Source organism: Borostomias antarcticus, assembly GCF_949987555.1.
Source record: "Borostomias antarcticus genome assembly, chromosome: 1".
Lineage (NCBI taxonomy): Eukaryota > Metazoa > Chordata > Actinopteri > Stomiiformes > Stomiidae > Borostomias > Borostomias antarcticus.
The window spans coordinates 1,484,456-1,505,281 of record NC_140234.1 but is presented as its reverse complement, the minus strand read 5'-3'; the positions used below and the strand labels follow the sequence as shown (position 1 = coordinate 1,505,281).

The following is a 20,826-nucleotide window of genomic DNA, read 5'->3' as shown; positions in this document are numbered from 1 at the left end:
CAGCGGTGGTCAGGGAAGCCGTCCGACTGAAGAAGGAGGCCTTCCGGGATATGTTAGCCCGGGAGACCCCAGAAACAGTTGCAGGGTATCGACTGGCCCGGAGGGCTGCGGCTTCGGCCGTGACCAAGGCAAAGCAGCGGGTGTGGGAGGAGTTCGGAGAAACCATGGAGAAGGACTTTCGGTCGGCACCAAAGTGTTTCTGGAAGACCATCAGACACCTCAGGAAGGGAAAGCGGGGGACCATCCAAGCTGTATACAGCAAGGAGGGGACACTGCTGACCTCAACTGAGGAGGTTGTTGAGCGTTGGAAGGAGCACTTTGAGGAACTCCTGAACCCGACTAATCCACCCTCTACGAACGAGGCAGAGCCGGAAGATGATGGGGGGTCGTCAATGTCCTTGGAGGAGGTCACTGAGGTAGTCAAACAACTCCACAGTGGCAGAGCCCCAGGGACTGATGAGATCCGTCCAGAAATGCTGAAGGCGCTGGGTGTAGAGGGGCTGTCTTGGTTGACACGCCTCTGTAACATTGCGTGGAAGTCTGGGTCGGTGCCGAAGGAGTGGCAGACTGGGGTGGTGGTCCCCATATTCAAAAAAGGGGACCAGAGGGTGTGTGCGAATTATAGAGGCATCACATTACTCAGCCTCCCAGGGAAAGTTTACTCCAAGGTGCTGGAAAGGAGGGTCCGGCCGATAGTCGAACCTCAGATCGAAGAGGAACAATGCGGATTTCGTCCTGGTCGTGGAACTAGTGACCAGCTCTTCACTCTCGCAAGGATCTTGGAGGGGGCTTGGGAGTTTGCCCAACCTGTCTACATGTGTTTTGTGGACTTGGAGAAGGCTTACGACCGGGTCCCTCGAGAGGTCTTGTGGAGGGTTATGCGGGAGTATGGGGTGAGGGGGTCCCTACTTAGGGCCATCCAATCCCTGTACACCCAGAGCGAGAGCTGTGTCCGGGTCCTCGGCAGTAAGTCGTCTTCCTTTCCGGTGGGTGTTGGCCTCCGCCAGGGCTGCGCTTTGTCACCAATCCTGTTTGTGATTTTCATGGACAGGATATCGAGGCGTAGCCGGGGGGAGGTGGGTTTGCAGTTCGGTGAGCTGGGGATCACGTCACTGCTTTTTGCAGATGATGTGGTCCTGATGGCATCAGCTGCCTGCGACCTCCAGCACTCTCTGGATAGGTTCGCAACTGAGTGTGAAGCGGCTGGGATGAGAATAAGCACTTCTAAATCTGAGGCCATGGTTCTCAGCAGGAAACCGGTGGCCTGTCCGCTCCGAGTAGGAAATGAGTCCTTACCCCAAGTGAAGGAGTTCAAGTATCTGGGGGTCTTGTTCACAAGTGAGGGAACCATGGAGAGGGAGTTTGGCCGGAGAATTGGAGCAGCTGGTGCGGTTCTGCAGTCGCTTTACCGCACTGTTGTGACGAAAAGAGAGCTGAGCCAAAAGGCAAAGCTCTCGATCTACCGGTCTATCTTCGTCCCCACCCTCACCTATGGTCATGAAGGATGGGTCATGACCGAAAGAACGAGATCACGGATACAAGCGGCCGAAATGAGTTTTCTCCGGAGGGTGGCTGGGGTCTCCCTGAGAGATCGGGTGAGAAGTTCAGTCATCCGGGAGAGACTCGGAGTAGAGCCGCTGCTCCTTTGCGTCGAAAGGAGCCAGTTGAGGTGGTTCGGGCATCTAGTGAGGATGCCTCCTGGGCGCCTCCCTAGGGAGGTGTTCCAGGCGTGTCCGGCTGGGAGGAGGCCGCGGGGTAGACCCAGGACTAGGTGGCGGGACTTCATCTCCGCACTGGCCTGTGAGCGGCTAAAGATTCCCCAGGCAGAGCTGGTTGATGCTGCTAGGGAAAGGGATGTCTGGGGCCCCCTGCTGGAGCTGCTGCCTCCGCGACCCGACCCTGGATAAGCGGATGAAGATGATGATGATGATGATGATGATCATAAGGGGTCAATGGCTTTACAATGATTTATTGTAGCAGAGCATCACTACACTCTGTAGATAAGACAGGTACTGGGGGTCTATGTGAGACATATTTCCTACAGTGAAGGCAAAATGATGTGTGACCACCCTGTGGAATGAGCAAAAGTATGTTGTGTGCCAGGTTGCTGTGCAGTCATGGGAAAGTGACATGTCAGAGGTGACAGGGGGACCACCACTGATGTCATGTGTCCAGGCCGACCCCTTGTATGTGGCTCATCCTCAGAGCTGAACATCCTGGTCCTCGCCAAGGACTGAACAAGTCAGAGTACCTTTGATTCTCTTCATCTTTCCACTTTGTTGGGTCAGCAGCTTGATACAGGTACATGTCATTTTAACTCCAGACCATTGTTAGAGTTTTAGCTGTCATGACATGAAGATGGCAGACGTCCATAAATCTGCTCATAGATCTGTTTGATAATGTCTAGCTGGAAAGGAAAGGCTTAAGTAATTTTGTTTGAATTCAACCTCCTGCTATCCTCAAATTGACATTACATTTGGTTTCCTTGGGGTCAATTTGATCCCAGCAATTTCAACCTCCAGAAAATGATTTGTAACTGTTTGAAATTGTAACCTAAGTGTATGTGTCAGGAAGGCTTAATAAAACGAAATAAAATAAATAAAACATGTATTTATTTATTTATTTTAAACGTAAAAAAAAAAAAACCCATGGAGTGCAGGAGGATTCTTTCTACTACATCACACTACCAGTATACCCAAGCTGGTCTCCCAACAAGACCATCACACTACCAGTATACCCAAGCTGGTCTCCCAACAAGACCATCACACTACCAGTATACCCAAGCTGGTCTCCCAACAAGACCATCACACTACCAGTATACCCAAGCTGGTCTCCCAACAAGACCATCACACTACCAGTATACCCAAGCTGGTCTCCCAACAAGACCATCACACTACCAGTATACCCAAGCTGGTCTCCCAACAAGACCATCACACTACCAGTATACCCAAGCTGGTCTCCCAACAAGACCATCACACTACCAGTATACCCAAGCTGGTCTCCCAACAAGACCCTCACACTACCAGTATACCCAAGCTGGTCTCCCAACAAGACCATCACATTACCAGTATACCCAAGCTGGTCTCCCAACAAGACCATCACACTACCAGTATACCCAAGCTGGTCTCCCAACAAGACCATCACACTACCAGTATACCCAAGCTGGTCTCCCAACAAGACCATCACATTACCAGTATACCCAAGCTGGTCTCCCAACAAGACCATCACACTACCAGTATACCCAAGCTGGTCTCCCAAAAAGACCATCACACTACCAGTATACCCAAGCTGGTCTCCCAACAAGACCCTCACACTACCAGTATACCCAAGCTGGTCTCCCAGCAAGACCATCACACTACCAGTATACCCAAGCTGGTCTCCCAACAAGACCATCACACTACCAGTATACCCAAGCTGGTCTCCCAACAAGACCATCACACTACCAGTATACCCAAGCTGGTCTCCCAACAAGACCCTCACACTACCAGTATACCCAAGCTGGTCTCCCAGCAAGACCATCACACTACCAGTATACCCAAGCTGGTCTCCCAACAAGACCATCACACTACCAGTATACCCAAGCTGGTCTCCCATCAAGACCATCACATTACCAGTATACCCAAGCTGGTCTCCCAACAAGACCATCACACTACCAGTATACCCAAGCTGGTCTCCCAGCAAGACCAGTTTTCTGATGCTGGCCTTCTCTGTATTCTACACATTCACAAGAAAAGATTTGGGCTGCATTCTCATTTTGTGCACCGAAGTTGTGGAATGCACTGCCAGTTTTCATCAGGGTGCACCTCACTCCCGCCCCACAGCAAAATTGAACTAACAGCACCTTATTTTTATGATCGATGTTAAATAATTCACTGAGTATTTATAGTTTGTACATAACCCACCACAACTGTACACTATGCACAGAATTCTATACACTGGAAATCACCTGTAAATCACTGCTATTTAAAAACGTGCTGTAAATGGTGTTCTGTACAAACCCTTGCATTTCTATATAGTACCTAGAACCCAATAGCAATAGTTATAACTCTACCACAAATCTCATCTGTGTACGTACCACCCCATATAGAAAAGTAATATAGATATATAATAGGTATTATTATTATTATTGTTGTCTACACTATTACACCATTTCATGGAATGTTCATAATCAAAATAATAACACCATATATGTTGTTTTTCTTTAACAGAATCTGGCAACCTGATTATTATTATTGTTGTTGTCTACACTATTAGACCATGGGTTCCCAAACTCCATCAATGTGGGCCTCCCCTCTGAAAACAGTGACACATCCGTGCCCCCACCCCACACATTTGTCCATTTTGCAAGGCAGCGTTAGCTAGCCCATAATGTTACACAGCTAAGTTAGCTCGGTGGCACCTGCTGCTAGTTAACGTTATGACGTTTTCGCACAATACATTCATGCCTGCGGGGGGAGGCTCTCTCTGCACTATCCACAAATTTAGTATACATCTCTCCCATCATTTATTTCGATCTTCTGACCTTTAAAATCACCTTTCATTCATAAAAAACAGACATTTAAAAAATAAAAAAACATGTTTTTCCTCTTTTTTTTCTTACCATCCCTCTGCGCCTCCCCTGAATTTCTTTGGGGCCCCCCAGGGGAGGCCCGCCTCACAGTTTGGGAATGCCTGTATTAGACCATTTCATGGAATGTTCACAATCAAAACAATATAATACCGCATGTGGTTCTTATTTAACAGAACCTGGCAACCCAAATTCGGTCATGCGCACTAGCCACATCAAGCTGTAGACCCCACATCGAGCTGTAGACCCACATCAAGCTGTAGAGCCTGCTCTGTGGCTCTGCGGATACACCCTACTCCTATAGAGATGAGAGCTGTGTTCAAGCGCTTTTAAGCGCTACAGCGCCATGAGCTCTAGGCTTTTTTGCAGTTAAAAAAAGTTGAACTTTTTGGGCTAGAGTGCAGGCTGTAAACAGCTGTTCTGACAATGACACGGTCAGGTTTTGGCAAAACCGCAGAGACAGCGAACGTTAGCACCAGCTAACATTAGCTAGCTATCTTAACCTGGCTAGTTAATCTGCAGTCTGCAAAAACACGACACTCGTTGCTAACGTAGCTAGCTGTAAAACATCGGTAGCCTAGCCAGCTCTAGACTCCAGCTCTAGTGTTCTCTACGCAGCTGTAAGCTTGGCGCTGTTCAGCTACATACAGCTCATTGGTGGACACACAGCCTTAATATTTAAGCTTTACTGCAATTCTACTTTAAAACAAGTAGAAAACAAAACTCTCCAGCCGTTGGGTTGTTCTATGTAGTACGGTTGCTATGGCGACGATGCCCCCCGGATTCCCATTCAACCATTCAACCAAATTTCCCACATGATAGATGTCCCTTATGTGTCCCTTATGTGTCCCTTATGTGTCCCTTATGTGTAGAAAATCCGTCATAGCCCTGATCTGGTCTATCTGTGTCTGAAGTGGTTCCTGATTGTCAGGGATGTACAAACAAGTTGGGTTGAGAACCTTACATAATCCCCCCTTACCTGCAAAGAGAACGTCTAACCCCATTCGGTTCTCGATCACGGCCGACCGCATATGAGAAATCTCATTAACTAAACCCAAGGCATCCGTCATTCGGTTGGATAACCATTTTTCAGCCTCTCCCACTCTTACTTTAAGCCAGGTCTTCTCTCCTCGATGCTTTTCATTTTTCCCTCTAAATCCTTTATTGTTTTTTCTCAGCCTTCTAATCTGGCCGAGGATGATGGTAGGCCTACACTGTAAGCGTTCGTGTGAATCTGCAAACGAGTGGATTTCCCCAGGCCTTTTTATGTTGGCTAAAGGCCACCCCCCATCCGGCTCTGCCGTGATATGATATTTCCAGAATTTCATCCTTCACCTTGATCAAATTTAGTTTCTTCCATATAGTTTCTATAATGTCCTTTATTTCCTCAACTGTCACTCTGGATGGTTCCGTACTGCCCTTTACTTTGGCCGGTTTCTTGGCAGGACTGGACGCCATTTTGCAGTTCACAGCAAAGGTGTTCAAACAGAACTTTCAAGCAAACAATGTTTTCTTTTCACTGGAGACAGGGAATAAAGTATGGGAACAAGAGCTCAGGGGCCTCATTTATAAAGCTCTTGTACGCACAAAAGAATGCGTACGCCATTCCTGAGCAAACTTCAGGATTTATAAAAAACAAACTTGACGGGAGAATGGCGGAGAATGTGCTCACCTCCAAGCACACTCTGACCCATGCGTACGCACATTTCAGGCCAAATGAGAAACTGCGATCCTAATGGCAGAAAGGTGAAACCCGAATAAAGCTCTGAAAGTGACACCATTGTGAACAATAAATATATCCTATATTGCAAAAATGCACAGTCCAACCGGGAATCATAATCAATTTGATCTGTCATCGCTAAACAATTGATTCATTTAGTTACTCTCAGAAATAATTCCTTAATTTATATATTCTCATAAATAATTCCATCCATCCATCCATCTTCATCCGCTTATCCGGGCTCGGGTTTTGGAGGCAGCAGTTCCAGCAGGGGGCCCCAGACATCCCTTTCCCTGGCAGCATCAACCAACTCTGCCTGGAAATAACTCCTTAATTTATTAATTCTCATAAATAATCATGTGGACAGCGTAGGCCATGTGCTCAAAGCAATCACTATAATTCAAATACTGATGTGAATGACTTCATATCCGTGTCCCCCTCCTTCTCCCACACAGCTCCACTCAGGAGGGAATCCCCCATGATGCCCTAGAGTCGTTCGTCGAGGGGGGTGAGCTCCGGTGGTCCCTCCCCCCACCCGTGGCGGTCACACTCCTTCACATTCACTCATCTGTATGTTTTTAGATGAATGGTAAATGGACTGCACTTATATAGCGCTTTTCCACCTTAGCGGCACTCAAAGCGCTTTACAATGGCCTCTCATTCACCCATTCACACACACATTCACACACCAATGGCGGTAGCTGCCATGCAAGGTGCTAACCTGCTCATTGGGAGCAATTTGGGGTTAGGTGTCTTGCTCAAGGACACTTCGACATGTTGTCGAATGGTGCCGCTCAGCGCCGTTTGCCGTCCACTTCTATATCGGACCAGCTTTTTGTGTGTGGCTGTAAGCCAGCGCACCATTGATAGCGTTTGTCAGGTTGTCACTCCCTCCCTCACTCTCTCCCTTACTCCGTTGAATGTTGACCTGCATGTCTATGTTGGCACCACAAGAGGCAGTAGTCCCAGCACATCAAAATAAATACACTATGACATCCCACACTTTCAAATTTCTCTGTAGTGTATTCGATTAAGGGTCCGACTCAGGTGTTCGATCCCCGGTTGAGGACGAACCTGTTTGATTCCTAACTTAAACCACAACCTTTCTTCCTCTCCTCTCTGCCCTCTTTTTACAGACGGACGGGAAAGATCCCATGGGAACAAAAAGTTTTGTTTTTTTTTTACATTTTTTCAAGGAAATGTACAGTCTGTTTTGCAGATGAATTAACTGTGTCAAACTGATTGCAGAAACTGTGTGACCAATTAAGTGACCAATTACAAGTCCCGTTGATATACTAGACTTGTGCCGTTATGCTTCTCTGTGTATGCAACTCTGTTTTGTTTTCTGCTCCTCCTGTTCTCGGTCCCACTCCCAGATTCCTGAGTGGATCCAGTTATAATTAATATAATTCAAAGCATTTTAATAAATATGAGCATTGTGATTTGTGTTTGTCACTGGATGTTATAGAAGCTATGTAAAAATGTGGTTATCTGGTGGTGCTATGTCAGTTATTGAATTTATGTGCAGTAATTGAACATTTGAAATACTCCTGTTTTGAAATGATACCTACAGTATAGGTGTCTCAGTAATTACCTATTATATATTAGGCTATAGTTTGCATGTATTTACCAGTTTAGTTTAGTTTAGTAATTGGGGGACTATGAAAGGAAGGGTTACCCACAAAATGTACAGAGTAAGTTAATTTATCAATAGAAATCCATAAGCCTAGGGTTAATGGACCTAGGATATAGACAATAAACTACCGGTGGAAGGGTGGTGGAGAAATAGTGGGAGCATTTCAGATTACTAGCGGACCGCTGACCCTGACACTAATAATTTGCCAGAGGTCCACTTACCTTTCGATGCGTAAATGGCCAGGAACCCACCAGCGGATTCGGCCGAAGGTCCGCCAGCTCGTCCATCGGGGACCCACTGTAGGTCCGCTAGCCTTGTGTTATCTGGGTTTATCCCTTACCTTTGTCCAGAAACAGAAGTTGAGCCAATTGCAGCAAAAAAGCTAACGTTACAGGAATCATCAGTCTAACTGCTTTAGCCACTGACCGCTACCATTAATGTTATGGAAGCTGCTGCTCGTTGTTGTGAGCTCATGAGCTAACTGGCTATCCCGCTCTCATTGTGCTTGATTAGCATTGGAACTGATGTGTCCAGGTGACAAGACCCATCTTAATTCATCAGACATTATTTCATGTCATTTCAATTCACAGCTATTTCAGTGGCATGACTAGCTTCCGTCCTACCAGTCCTGAACAGAAACAAGCCAGCCTCGCACATAAGCCAGGCTGGACCTGGCCTGGTTCAGCAGGACTTTTGGGGCTCCGTTATTGACATGAATGAGTAATGCAAAGGGCCACCTGAGCTCTGTGGCCCCTCCATGAACCTGGGTCCGGTAGGCCTGTCTGGTCTGACCGCAGGCAGCACAAGCTCCAGGTCCCTTTGGTCACTTCAGAAATGGGACATCCTGATTTTAGTTATTTTGCACCTTTCCTATGGAACAATCTCCGGAATTCTTTCAAGTCGGACACTTCCATTTGGGCAATTCAAACGACTTAGGTTTTTTTTTTCTCTGATGATTGAAATTGCTTTCATTAAAGATACATTATGCAAGTGTTGCATGACAACTGTTGTCATTAACCTATCACAGAGGACTATGCAGCAGCTGGGGGTCTGACTTGCGGGTTTTCCGAGCGGTTGGAAGAGGCGTACAGGAAATGTGAATTCATCCGTGGTAATGTGCTTCCTGTCCCGACAAGGATTTAATTCCGATTACAATTTCCTCTGCGTCACATGGGTCACACCACTCACGATTAATATATCACACAGTCACACTCCTACAAACATCTACATGCCTGGATGTTCAGAGCAGACACCGAGTTTAGCTTGTGTTGCCATAGCTACCATAGTGAGCTGAAGAGTTTTGACTAAGAGTGAGCTGAAAAGTTTGACTAAGACAAATTAACTTACCAAGCCATAGAGGCATACCATGACATACTACTGATTACTGCCGAACTCAATATCTTGTGATTTTGAATCACCATCAAACATGTGTAGTCTACAAACAACCACTCTACAGTACACACAAATGCATACAACAAATGTAATTATGACACAATAATAATTTTTATTAACAAATATTAAATCACACACACGCAGACAGACAGAGTGGAGCCGTTGGACTATAGGCTGTGGATGATGGTGCGGTTCCTCAGTTGTTCTACGTACTCCTTGGCCTGGTCGAAGCCCGTCTTCTCCACCACGGCAGGCGGAACACCTTCCACTAGCTTGACGAAGTAATGGCAGTGCACCTTATCCATGATACCGAACATCCCTTTACCATGGTAACGGATCCTCTTCAGGTACTTCCCCTTGTTAGAGAAGGATTCCGCTGGAGGGAGGGAGGGAGGGAGGGAGAGAGAGAGGGAGGGAGAGAGAGAGAGAGAGAGAGAGGGAGGGAGGGAGGGAGGGAGGGAGGGAGAGAGGGAGAGAGATGTACAGAGACAGATGGACAGTGGAGAGACAGACAGACAGAGGAGAGACAGACAGACGGACAGACAGACAGATGGACAGAGGAGAGACAGACAGACAGAAGGACAGACAGACAGATGGACAGTGGAGAGACAGACAGAGGAGAGACAGACAGACAGACGGACAGACAGAGGAGAGACAGACGGACAGACAGACAGACGGACAGTGGAGAGACAGACAGAGGAGAGACAGACAGACAGATGGACAGAGGAGAGACAGACAGACAGACAGATGGACAGTGGAGAGACAGACAGAGGAGAGACAGACAGACAGACAGATGGACAGAGGAGAGACAGACAGACAGACAGATGGACAGTGGAGAGACAGACAGAGGAGAGACAGACAGACAGACAGACGGACAGACAGACAGATGGACAGAGGAGAGACAGACAGACAGAGGAGAGACGGACAGACAGACAGATGGACAGAGGAGAGACAGACAGACAGAGGAGAGACAGACAGACGGACAGACAGACAGACAGACAGAGGACAGACAGACAGAGAGAGACAGCAGAGGGAGGTGGGGACAGCCCGATGGAGCCATGGAAAGAGGTGGAGACATATGGAGAGTGGGAATATCAAAGAGAGACAAGAATGACATTTTCGATTTAGAGAATTGCAATTCAGTGTCAAACCGCCTCAGAGCAAAGCAACCGAGTCTGTATTTGTTTTTCTGAATAATAACCTCTGCGTGACTTTTATATAAATCATGCATCATCTATTTCATTGTTTATCAAAAGAAAGAACGCCCACATCACTGGCCCAGACGAGACCTTCCAAGATGGGAGCTGGAGGCCGAGTCTCAGACGGCCTGTTTCCAGCCTGCTGACTGCCTGATGGCTTTAAATGTGCAGTGATTCTTGAAGAAAATAAACTTTCAAGAACGTTTTAAGGAGATATAAAACAGTTGACACCTACCCACATACAGATTGGACTTGTATTCCACATTGTGGTTCTTCACTGCCATCTCCTGGGCTTCCAACAGGACCTGGAGGACGAGACGACACCACGACATGTTCTGACCAAGGTCAAACGCTGCTTCTGCTACAACGACAGTGCTTCATTTGCATGCTTAGCCAGCGCAAATCTCCACTCTCTCCCTATGAACTCTGACACCACGAGTAGCCTAGAACCAAGAAGTGGTTTCTCGGTGGAGAAATTAATAATGCATTTAGTCTAGACAGTGTTTTTCAGGCTAATATCCTTGCCCTGCGAGTCCAGTGCATGTCTGTGAGAATGAACGTTGTAAGGTTTGCAAGTATCAGACATGATGGGACACTCACCTCTCTCATTATCTTGGCCCCTTTCTTGTCGTTGAATTCTAGCTGAGCGATCGCCTGGTCGATGCTCATCCCTCTGATCTGTTGTTGGGAGGGTTACAGCATGAGAGAGCAGAACATGCACTCTACACACAACCAAAACGCAGAGCGCAACACACACACTTCAAGATCCGGTGTGACCCAGAAGCCCCGGTGTGACCCAGAAGCCCCGGTGTCACCCAGAAGCCCCGGTGTGACCCAGAAGCCCTGGTGTGACCCAGAAGCCCCGGTGTGACCCAGAAGTCCTGGTGTGACCCAGAAGCCCCAGTGTGACCCAGAAGCCCCGGTGTGACCCAGAAGCCCCGGTGTCACCCAGAAGCCCCGGTGTGACCCAGAAGCTCCGGTGTGACCCAGAAGCCCCGGTGTGACCCAGAAGCCTCAGTGTGACCCAGAAGCCCCGGTGTGACCCAGAAGCCCCGGTGTGACCCAGAAGCCCCGGTGTGACCCAGAAGCCCCAGTGTGAGTCAGCCTGGTCTCGAATCCTGAATCTGTGTTGCTTCGCAATTTTTTTCACTGTCGCTAACATTCATCTGACTGTTACCTGCTGCTTCCCATCATGCTCTGGGCTTAAGAGCATGACAGCATTAAATAACCTGACACTGAACATGCACATGTCCAAGAGAGTTGGAAATCAACAAACTAGGCTGCAATTCTGTTCTCCTGATGTGGGGCATGAGCACAGAAACGCAAATCAACAGGATGAAGCAGCCGGACTTGTAATGAACAACATTATGACACCATGAAAACCTTGCCTTGTGAGAGCATCCCGATCTCGCCTGTTCACTTTGTTTCACTCCGCACATCAGTCTGGCAAAGCTCTATAGAGATTAGTTTGTGCATGATCAGAAAACGATAGGCCAATCAGCATTCTATGAAGAAATACTAGCAGCTACGCCGGGCGGGTTTAGATGTGACGACAGTAAGAAGCAACTGTTTGCTCCAAAACAACAATGGTTACAACAACTACAACATCAGGAGGATTTGCCCTTTCCTCACTGATGAAACGGTGCAGGTGCTCATCCAGGCCCTGGTCATCTCCCGCCTGGACTACTGCAACTCCCTCCTCGCTGGGGCCCCAGCGTCAGCCATTAAACCTCTGGAACTTGTCCAGAAAGCTGCTGCTCGCCTGGTGTTCAACCACCCCAAGTTCTCCCACACAACTTCCCTCCTCCGTTCCCTACACTGGCTCCCTGTAGCGGCTCGCATCCAGTTTAAAACTCTGGCGCTAACCTACAGGGCAATGAAAGGAACAGCCCCCTCCTACCTCCAGGCCATGGTCAAACCCTACACCCCCTCCCGACCGCTACGCTCTGCTACCTCAGGGCGACTGGTTGCCCCGTCACTCCGAGGCCCCTGCGGTCGATCGACAGTCACAGCTCTTCTCTGTCCTGACCCCACGGTCATGGCTCTTCTCTGTCCTGGCCCCGCAGTGGTGGAATGAGCTGCCCACTGACGTCAGGACAGCAGAGTCGCTGCCCATCTTTCATCACAGGCTCAAAACTCATCTCTTCAAGAAGTACTACAACAATCCTCCCTCTTAAGCACCTATTGTATTTAAGATTGCTATTCTTGCACTTTGCCTTCAGTAGATTATGCTCTTAGTCACTTGTTTTAGAAAGAAGATGCACTTGTGAGTTCTGGCAAGTAGTAGTACATTGGCTTTTTAAATGCAATTATTGTTAGTCGCTTTGGATAAAAGCATCTGTTAAATGACAGTAATGTAATGTAATGTTAGTGTAGATGCTGGTATAGCAGTTATATCTGAACTGGAGAGTATTTCTTCATTGAAAGAAAAGCAAAGAACGACACTGATGGCTTTTCTCTGCTGTAAATATGTTTTTGCTCTTCTGTCGGCTGGCTTCTATAAGAATCTGACTACCAGTGATGGATGGTGATAGACAGATGGCTCATCCAATCACCTGCTGAGTAGTTTTGAAAGTGTCTGCCCTTTCCCAAACAGTTTTCCAATGAAGCGTTCCCAGATGGTTGTGTGAAAGAAGCCATCTGGCGTGAGTCAGCTTGAAATGAAAACATGATCCAGCTTAGCAACTGCATGTCCTACTACTGTCTTTCAATATTCCTACTCAAAGACTGCAAGGTTATATTGAGTGTTTCTCTCACCATTTTGGCCAGATACCACATCTTATCCTTGCTGTACTTGATCTGCCTCCTGCTGTGGTGCACCTCCTGAAAGAGACAGACAGACCAGGACTGATTCACTACGCAATGTCTGTTCCAGTACACTTCACCTCCAAACAACATTCAATGTCATGCAGTGTAATTAGGGCTGGGTATCGAGTCCAATTTCAAGAATCGATTCGATTCCGATTCAAAAGGTTCAGAATCGATTATCACGATTCAATTCGATTCGATTCAATATCGATTCGGTTAGTGTTACTTAAACCTGTTTTTTTTTTTTTTTTGCTGTAACCTTAATTACATGACTCCCAAGTTATGCAACACATCAATATTAGGGCTGGGTATCGATACTGATTTCCAAAAATGAATGAATGAATGAATCATTGAATGAATTAATGAACTATTCATTCCTTCATTTATTCATTCATTCATTAAATAAAAGATCGATTTTAGGATCCATAAATTCAACAAATGATTCAGAATCGATTAATCGATTTTTTAAACCCAGCCCTAAGTGTAATGCATGATTGGAGTCTTTAAAACGGTGGCACAGCTGACATCTTCTCAATGATGCGAGGACAAAACTCCCCCTTTGATGGAAGGTGTACAGTGAATAATGAATCATTCATCTATTAAATCTTTCATTGCTCACTGCGGCTCTCCGCGGCTCATCGGGGAGTTGAGGGGGGTACAATTTAAGATTGTTCCTGTCCCAGTTCTTGTTGACGTCCAGCGCGGCGCTGGTGTGAAGACTTGAAAGCTGGGGTCCTCCAAAGGCAAGCAGCCTACAAGGATGCAGGGGAGCGAATCAAGCATCATATCAAAACTCATCTATACACAGATAGAATTGACAGAGCATCATAGCAATTACTCATCTATACAAAAAGAGCATTCTCATATGCAGCCCCTTCCTCTTGGAACTCCTTACAGCTGAGTTTTAAGTTGTCCAATTTGATCTCTCTCACAAGGTTTAAGCGACTATTGCCTGATTTAGTGAGTGTGCCAATGTCATGTTCTTGCACTCCAAGATAACTCTCCCCTGTTCTCATCCCCCATGCACTTTGCACTTTTAGACTTCCCACTTTTATTGTTGTTATTGTTACACATAGTCCTGTATGTTTTATTGTAATTCTGTCCTGTTGTGTGTAACTTAGTGTAACGAGTGCTGAATGATTGTGAACAGGTCACACTTGAAAATGAGTCCTCTGAACTCAACGTGTTTTTTTACCTGTATAAATAAAGGTTAAATAAATAAAAAATGCTACAGTGAAGCGACTAGTTAGATAATAATAATAGACCTCACCTTGAATGGATTTGCCCAGCGACAATCCTAAGGAATGTAAACCCTATGAAAATGAAACAAACATAATCCGATTATAATCAACATGTACTTTATAAAAAAGTAGAGAGTGAAATTGATGACATTTCAACAAGAAAAGTCCGATTTACCTCCTGTCACTGTGGAGGCAGCCATGATGATGCGTGTTTTGCGACGTTCACGCGTTTTGCTTTACGACAGGGTGTTGAAACGCGAAAACTTTCGCTTTATCGCATGATGCCTTTTAAACTAGAGAATATTGATATAAACCCACCCTTAAACAAAACGACTGCGACAGATTGAAAAAATATTTTTAATTTGACGTCAAATATTCACAAAAAATCACAGCAAACTGGTACAATTTGTCCCTCATCACGTTCCGTAGTCGTTTTACGACACTACACTCAACCATACGGTGATCATTCTGTTTATGAAGCAGCATGAGAACTGTGCATGTGGTCACTTTGCTTTAGATTATCTCAATTATATTCATATAAATCTCATTAATACTTATCATGCACGAAAGACTCCTCCCAGCCTCTCCGAACTGGTACTGCTCAAGATGCAGTGACACGAATGACAAAGGTATATTAGGGTTTGGAGCCAAAAACACCATTTACTTAGTGGATGTTACAGCATCGTCCTGTGCGGTTGTCGGTAAGTTTATGTTTTTTATTGTATTTAACCTTTTATTTATACAGGTAAAAATAAAAAAACGTTGAGTTCAGAGGACTCATTTTCAAGTGTGACCTGTTCACAATCATTCAGCACTCGTTACACTAAGTTACAATTACAATAAAACATACAGGACTATGTGTGACAATAACAACAATAAAAGGTTAAACATAGTAAGTAGATGGCTAACTACTACTAAACAACTCACTAAGCCAGCAAAATCGTTTTACTTAACATTACTTTTCTTTTTGCCACTGCTTTCTAAGAGGAGCTATGTTTATCAGTATACTGCACTGTGACTTTTATTCCTGTATTCTATTTGTCCTGCTTTTTGTTTTAAATGTCTATAATGTCTTGCTTTTTGTTTTAAGGCTTTTAATGTCTCATGTAAAGCACCTTGAATTACCCTGTGGCTGAAATGTGCTATATAAATAAACTTGCCTTGCCTTGCCTTGCCTTTTACTTAGCTTTGTCGACCTAATCAAAGTCTTAAGCGGCAGTGAAGTGTTTGGTATCAGACTATTCATTGTTTTTACCCTGATTTCAGGGGAGTTGGTTGGCCACAGAGAGAGAGTATCTGGCCTGTCTTTCTGTCACCATGGGGGACAGAGTCACCTTTGCGCCAGCGCCTCTGATGACGGGACCGTCAAATTCTGGGACACCGATGAGAAAGTCTTCTTAAAGGAGCACAAAGGCCACCAGGTGAGTCACAGTCCAATCTCTATCCTTGGGCACCTCCAGAGAACATGGATACCAATCTCATCTAGCTAGTCTTTATGTACATATTTGTTTCTATTCTATACTATACTGTACACATGCTGTACATATGGATATAGTCCTTGTTCTACCTCTTTTTTATGCTTACTACTCTATCTAGTGCATTTTCCAACCTCGCTGTAAATTTTCCACTGTTAAAAAGCCAAATTTCCTCCTATCTATCTATCTATCTATCTATCTATCTATCTATCTATCTATCTATCTATCTATCTATCTATCTATCTATCTATTAATCTAATCTAATCTAGTCCATTTCTATGCTAGGGTCAAAACTATCACGACGGTTATGTTATTTTTATTTATAAACGGTGCTGTTGATATTATAGTTTGAGAGTGAGATTTGAGATCGACCAGGCAGCTAGATGTCCTGAGCTCATGTGGAAGTGTAGCCTAATGGGTGTGAGTAGCCCTGTATTGAGTCAACTCCATGTTTACTTGCACAGAGCACCATCACCGCCCTGCACTGGTCTCCGGTGGAGAAGAACCTGGTGGTCTCTGGGGACGAGAAGGGCATCGTGGTCTGCTACAGGTTCAACACCGGGGACAGCTCCAGCTTCTTCCCCGAGCCCAGGAACATCTTCTCCCTGTCGTGCTCACCTCACACCTGGAACCACGTTGCTGTCGGGTAAGACGCACTCCTCGAGCAGTGAGACCATCCGGGTAATCCTCCGAGAAATGGAGTCACGTTTCTTCTTCTCTCTCTCCACCAGCTACAAAGATGGGATGATCGTGCTGATTGACGTCGCCAAGAAGGGCGAGGTGGTGCATCGTCTCCGTGGCCACGACGACGAGATCCACGCCCTGGCCTGGGCTCCCGTGGCCAATGAGGAGGCGCTGTACAGCAGCAGGCCTGATGACATCACAGGTGGGCGGGACCCCTGATCTCCTACGGTCCTGCGGTGGCTCTTCAACCATTCCTGTGGGCTTTAGCTCGATAGTTTCCCTACATGTCTAAACTACCAGTCCATTGGTATGAAGGTTTTAGAGGTGGATTTAACAGTATGTTCATGTTTTTAAATCCACTTTGAAGGTTTTAGAGGTGGATTTAACAGTATGTTCATGTTTTTAAATCCACTTTGAAGGTTTTAGAGGTGGATTTAACAGTATGTTCATGTTTTTAACTAGCGTATTGCCATATAGCCAAATCACCAAGTCACATGTGTGAATTGTATTACTGTTGCATCTCTGTGTTTTCTGTAGTTTCTGTGTTTGATTGCACTGCTGCCCGTCTTGGCCAGGTCTCTCTTGAAAAAGAGATGTTTAATCTCAATGGGACCTTTCCTGGTTAAATAAAGGCTAAATAAATAAAATAAATAATTGGTTAAATAAATAAAATAAAAGGTGGTTTCCCCAGTAATAATGGCCTTCTCTTCCTCAGAAACCACCAATGGGGAGAGTGAGGCAGCAGAGAAGGGCTGCTACCTGGCGTCGGGGAGCAAAGACCAGACTGTGAGGATTTGGAGCACCGCAAAGGGCAAAGGTCAGCCTAACCAACGCAGCTATCGATCTGCGTTCACCGTCGTATCCTTATAGCGTATGACTCTACGGAGAGATGAGACGGAGAAGACCTTCCTTTAAGATCTCCTTTTCCTTTCCTTTCCTCCTCCCCTCCTCTCCTTCACTCTCCTCTTCCTCCTCCCGCAGGTGTGATGACGATGAAGCTGCCCTTCCTGAAGAGGAGGGGTGCGGGGGTTGACCCTGGGGTCAGAGAGCGGCTGTGGCTCACGGTTCACTGGCCCAAAGGGAAGCCCACTCAGGTGGTGTCCAGCTGCTTCGGGTAGGGAACCACGGCGCTTACATGAACCCATGCACCTGCTGCTACTCACTTTATTCACTTAGACATCATTAGCATTAGGGACGTGCATGACTGACCAAAATAATTCAATAATACTTGATTTCTTTTTTTACACAAAATGCAAATAAAAGTCGAAATAATTTTTTTCGGCTTTTATCTTTTCCAGGCTATAAGAGTATTTTAATTTTTTGCGTGATCAGCCTAGATGTGCTGTGTCGCGGAGCCAGATCAAATGAATGATTCGTAATTTGTTATTCAATAGCTACATTTTTATATGAAATAATATTCATACTGGTTTAAATAGACAATCTGATACTACTGGTATTTCCGGGTATTTTGGTTGTAACTAAAATATTCATAAAAAATAACATATATATATATATATATATATATATATATATAAAATTATTATTATTATTTTTAATCTTTTTTGGGACTCTGACATGAAAATCGAATTTGGAGCCTGGCACTGATCATGTTTATAATAAGATCATGTTTATAATAATAATAATAATAACAATTTAAACAGTAATAATACTATTATTATTAAAATTGGGAACATTTATTTTATTCATTATTATTAATTTAATTAATTAATTTCTATAGCATCTTTCATACAAATAAATGCAGCTCCACGTGCTTTACAACAGATAATTAACATGTAAAATTATTAAAATTGTAAAATTAAATAAACAAAGCAGGAAAAATAAGGTTGAAGATAAAACACAATAAAAGAAGATAAAGATAAGAAATACAACAACAACAACAAATAATACAATAAAAAAAAAAAAATACAACCTTTGAAAAAAACTTCTTGCCAAAGTCACAAAACACCTAAATCCCACTAATTTGTAGTCTCATCATATGTTCCCACAGGTTACACAATAATACAATTAGCAATGGTTCCAAACCTATTAAAAAAGTATAATTCACCCTGGACTTCTGGAACATTTAACACAATACCCGTCAATACGTGTCCAAATTTCTTCTAAACCTTGGTTAAACCTTGGTTAGGCGTGACCCAGTATGCAACTTCCCATCAGACTCGTAATTAGAATATTAAACCTATTCCAATTAATTGTTATATCATTAATTATTTCATAAATGCAATTTAATAAAATATTGTACTGGAGAGAGATACACATTTAAAGAGACGCACGTTTAGAATTACGTTCTTATGGAGCAACTCTCTACCAGTTTCCCTACATACATACGTGTGTGTGTGTTCGGTGTGTGTGTGTGTGTGTGTCTGTGTGTGTCTGTGTGTGTGTCTGTGTGTGTGCGTTACAGGGGTGAACTGGTCCTGTCCCTAGACTGCTAACTTTCCTGTGGCCTTGTGTGTGTGTGTGCGTGTGCGTGTGTGTGTGTGCGTGTGTGTGTGTGTGTGTGCGTGCGCGTGTGTGTGCGCGTGCGCGTGTGTGTGTGTGTTCCAGGGGTGAGCTGGTGCTGTGGGACCTGACCAGGTCAGGGAAGCAGAGGTGGAGTCTGTTGGGGGCGTCGTCCGAGGGGCAGAACCACAGCAGGATCGTGTTCAACATGAGCTCAGTGCGCCTGCAGGACCACAGAGAGCTGCTCATCAGCACCTCCATGGACCGAGAGGTAGAGAGAGAGAGAGAGAGAGAGAGAGGCTCAGAGGCCCCGCCCCCGTCACCACCACGCTCCCAAACCGGCTCAGAGGCCCCGCCCCCGTCACCACCACGCTCCCAAACCGGCTCAGAGGCCCCGCCCCCGTCACCACCACGCTCCCAAACCGGCTCAGAGGCCCCGCCCCCGTCACCACCACGCTCCCAAACCGGCTCAGAGGCCCCGCCCCCGTCACCACCACGCTCCCAAACCGGCTCAGAGGCCCCGCCCCCGTCACCACCACGCTCCCAAACCGGCTCAGAGGCCCCGCCCCCGTCACCACCACGCTCCCAAACCGGCTCAGAGGCCCCGCCCCCGTCACCACCACGCTTCCAAACCGGCTCAGAGGCCCCGCCCCCGTCACCACCACGCTCCCAAACCGGCTCAGAGGCCCCGCCCCCGTCACCACCACGCTCCCAAACCGGCTCAGAGGCCCCGCCCCCGTCACCACCACGCTTCCAAACCGGCTCAGAGGCCCCGCCCCCGTCACCACCACGCTCCCAAACCGGCTCAGAGGCCCCGCCCCCGTCACCACCACGCTTCCAAACCGGCTCAGAGGCCCCGCCCCCGTCACCACCACGCTCCCAAACCAGCATCCACACACGTGCCTGCTGTTAGGGGTTACGGTGCGTTCGTTTCTAACTGGGAGGTGGCAAATTGCGACTTGCTACTAGGAATGATTAAATAAAACACCGCATGAACTCACACTTCCTCGTCGTGAATTCGGACATGTTTCTCAGCCCCCAGTTGCTCGAATGCACTAGATATAACTAGGTAACTGTGATATAATGGTATATAGATATAACTAGGTAACTGTGATATAATGGTATATAGATATAACTAGGTAACTGTGATATAATGGTATATAGATATAACTAGGTAACTGTGATATAATGGTATATAGCCTGAATGCACACAGGTCAGAGGTAGGTATTTTGCCACCTCCGACCACAAACGAACGCACCGTTAGGGCGGGGGGGGTGGGGGGGTAACTAGTGAAGTGTGGCAGCGTTTTGTCAAGTCTGCCGGCGGAACCAGGGTGATCAACCACACTGTCCTTCTCTCCACCGCTGATGACGAGAGAAGGAGAGTGGTTAGTCACCCCCTCTTCCCCTCCCAGATTAAGTGCTGGGACCTGGCGTCGCTGGAGTGCTGCTGGACCCTGCCCTCGCTGGGGGGCTTCGTCTACAGCCTGGCCTTCTCCCCGGTGGCCACGGGCTGCCTGGCGCTGGGGGTGGGCGACAGCATGATCCGCGTCTGGAACACCATGGGCCTGCAGAACCGCTACGACACCAGGCTCTTCTGGCAGGGCATCAAGTCCAAGGTCACGGCGGTGAGTCTGAGGTCAG

General features: G+C 46.3%; 2 protein-coding genes across 2 annotated transcripts in view; one reads left to right on the top strand and one right to left on the bottom strand.

Annotated features, from left to right (window-relative positions):
• Positions 1-9,452: 9,452 nt before the first annotated feature.
• mrpl22 (mitochondrial ribosomal protein L22) lies at positions 9,453-14,763 on the bottom strand (the record flags this gene model as incomplete). The annotated part of the gene is made up of 7 exons (XM_084444847.1): positions 9,453-9,691; positions 10,750-10,819; positions 11,115-11,192; positions 13,272-13,337; positions 13,942-14,074; positions 14,593-14,635; positions 14,739-14,763. The coding sequence occupies 7 exons, from the start codon at positions 14,761-14,763 to the stop codon at positions 9,483-9,485; spliced, it is 624 nt and encodes a 207-aa protein (XP_084300973.1). The 3' UTR covers positions 9,453-9,482.
• A 348-nt stretch (positions 14,764-15,111) lies between these two features.
• gemin5 (gem (nuclear organelle) associated protein 5) overlaps positions 15,112-20,826 on the top strand; it is a 42,398-nt gene continuing 36,683 nt past the window's right edge. Inside the window, exons 1-8 of the mRNA XM_084444836.1 lie at positions 15,112-15,264; positions 15,830-15,984; positions 16,503-16,684; positions 16,770-16,924; positions 17,438-17,539; positions 17,704-17,836; positions 19,288-19,453; positions 20,598-20,810. Of these exons, the coding sequence (XP_084300962.1) occupies positions 15,123-15,264; positions 15,830-15,984; positions 16,503-16,684; positions 16,770-16,924; positions 17,438-17,539; positions 17,704-17,836; positions 19,288-19,453; positions 20,598-20,810 (1,248 nt within the window). The 5' untranslated portion in view covers positions 15,112-15,122. The remainder of the gene's footprint in view (positions 15,265-15,829; positions 15,985-16,502; positions 16,685-16,769; positions 16,925-17,437; positions 17,540-17,703; positions 17,837-19,287; positions 19,454-20,597; positions 20,811-20,826) is intronic.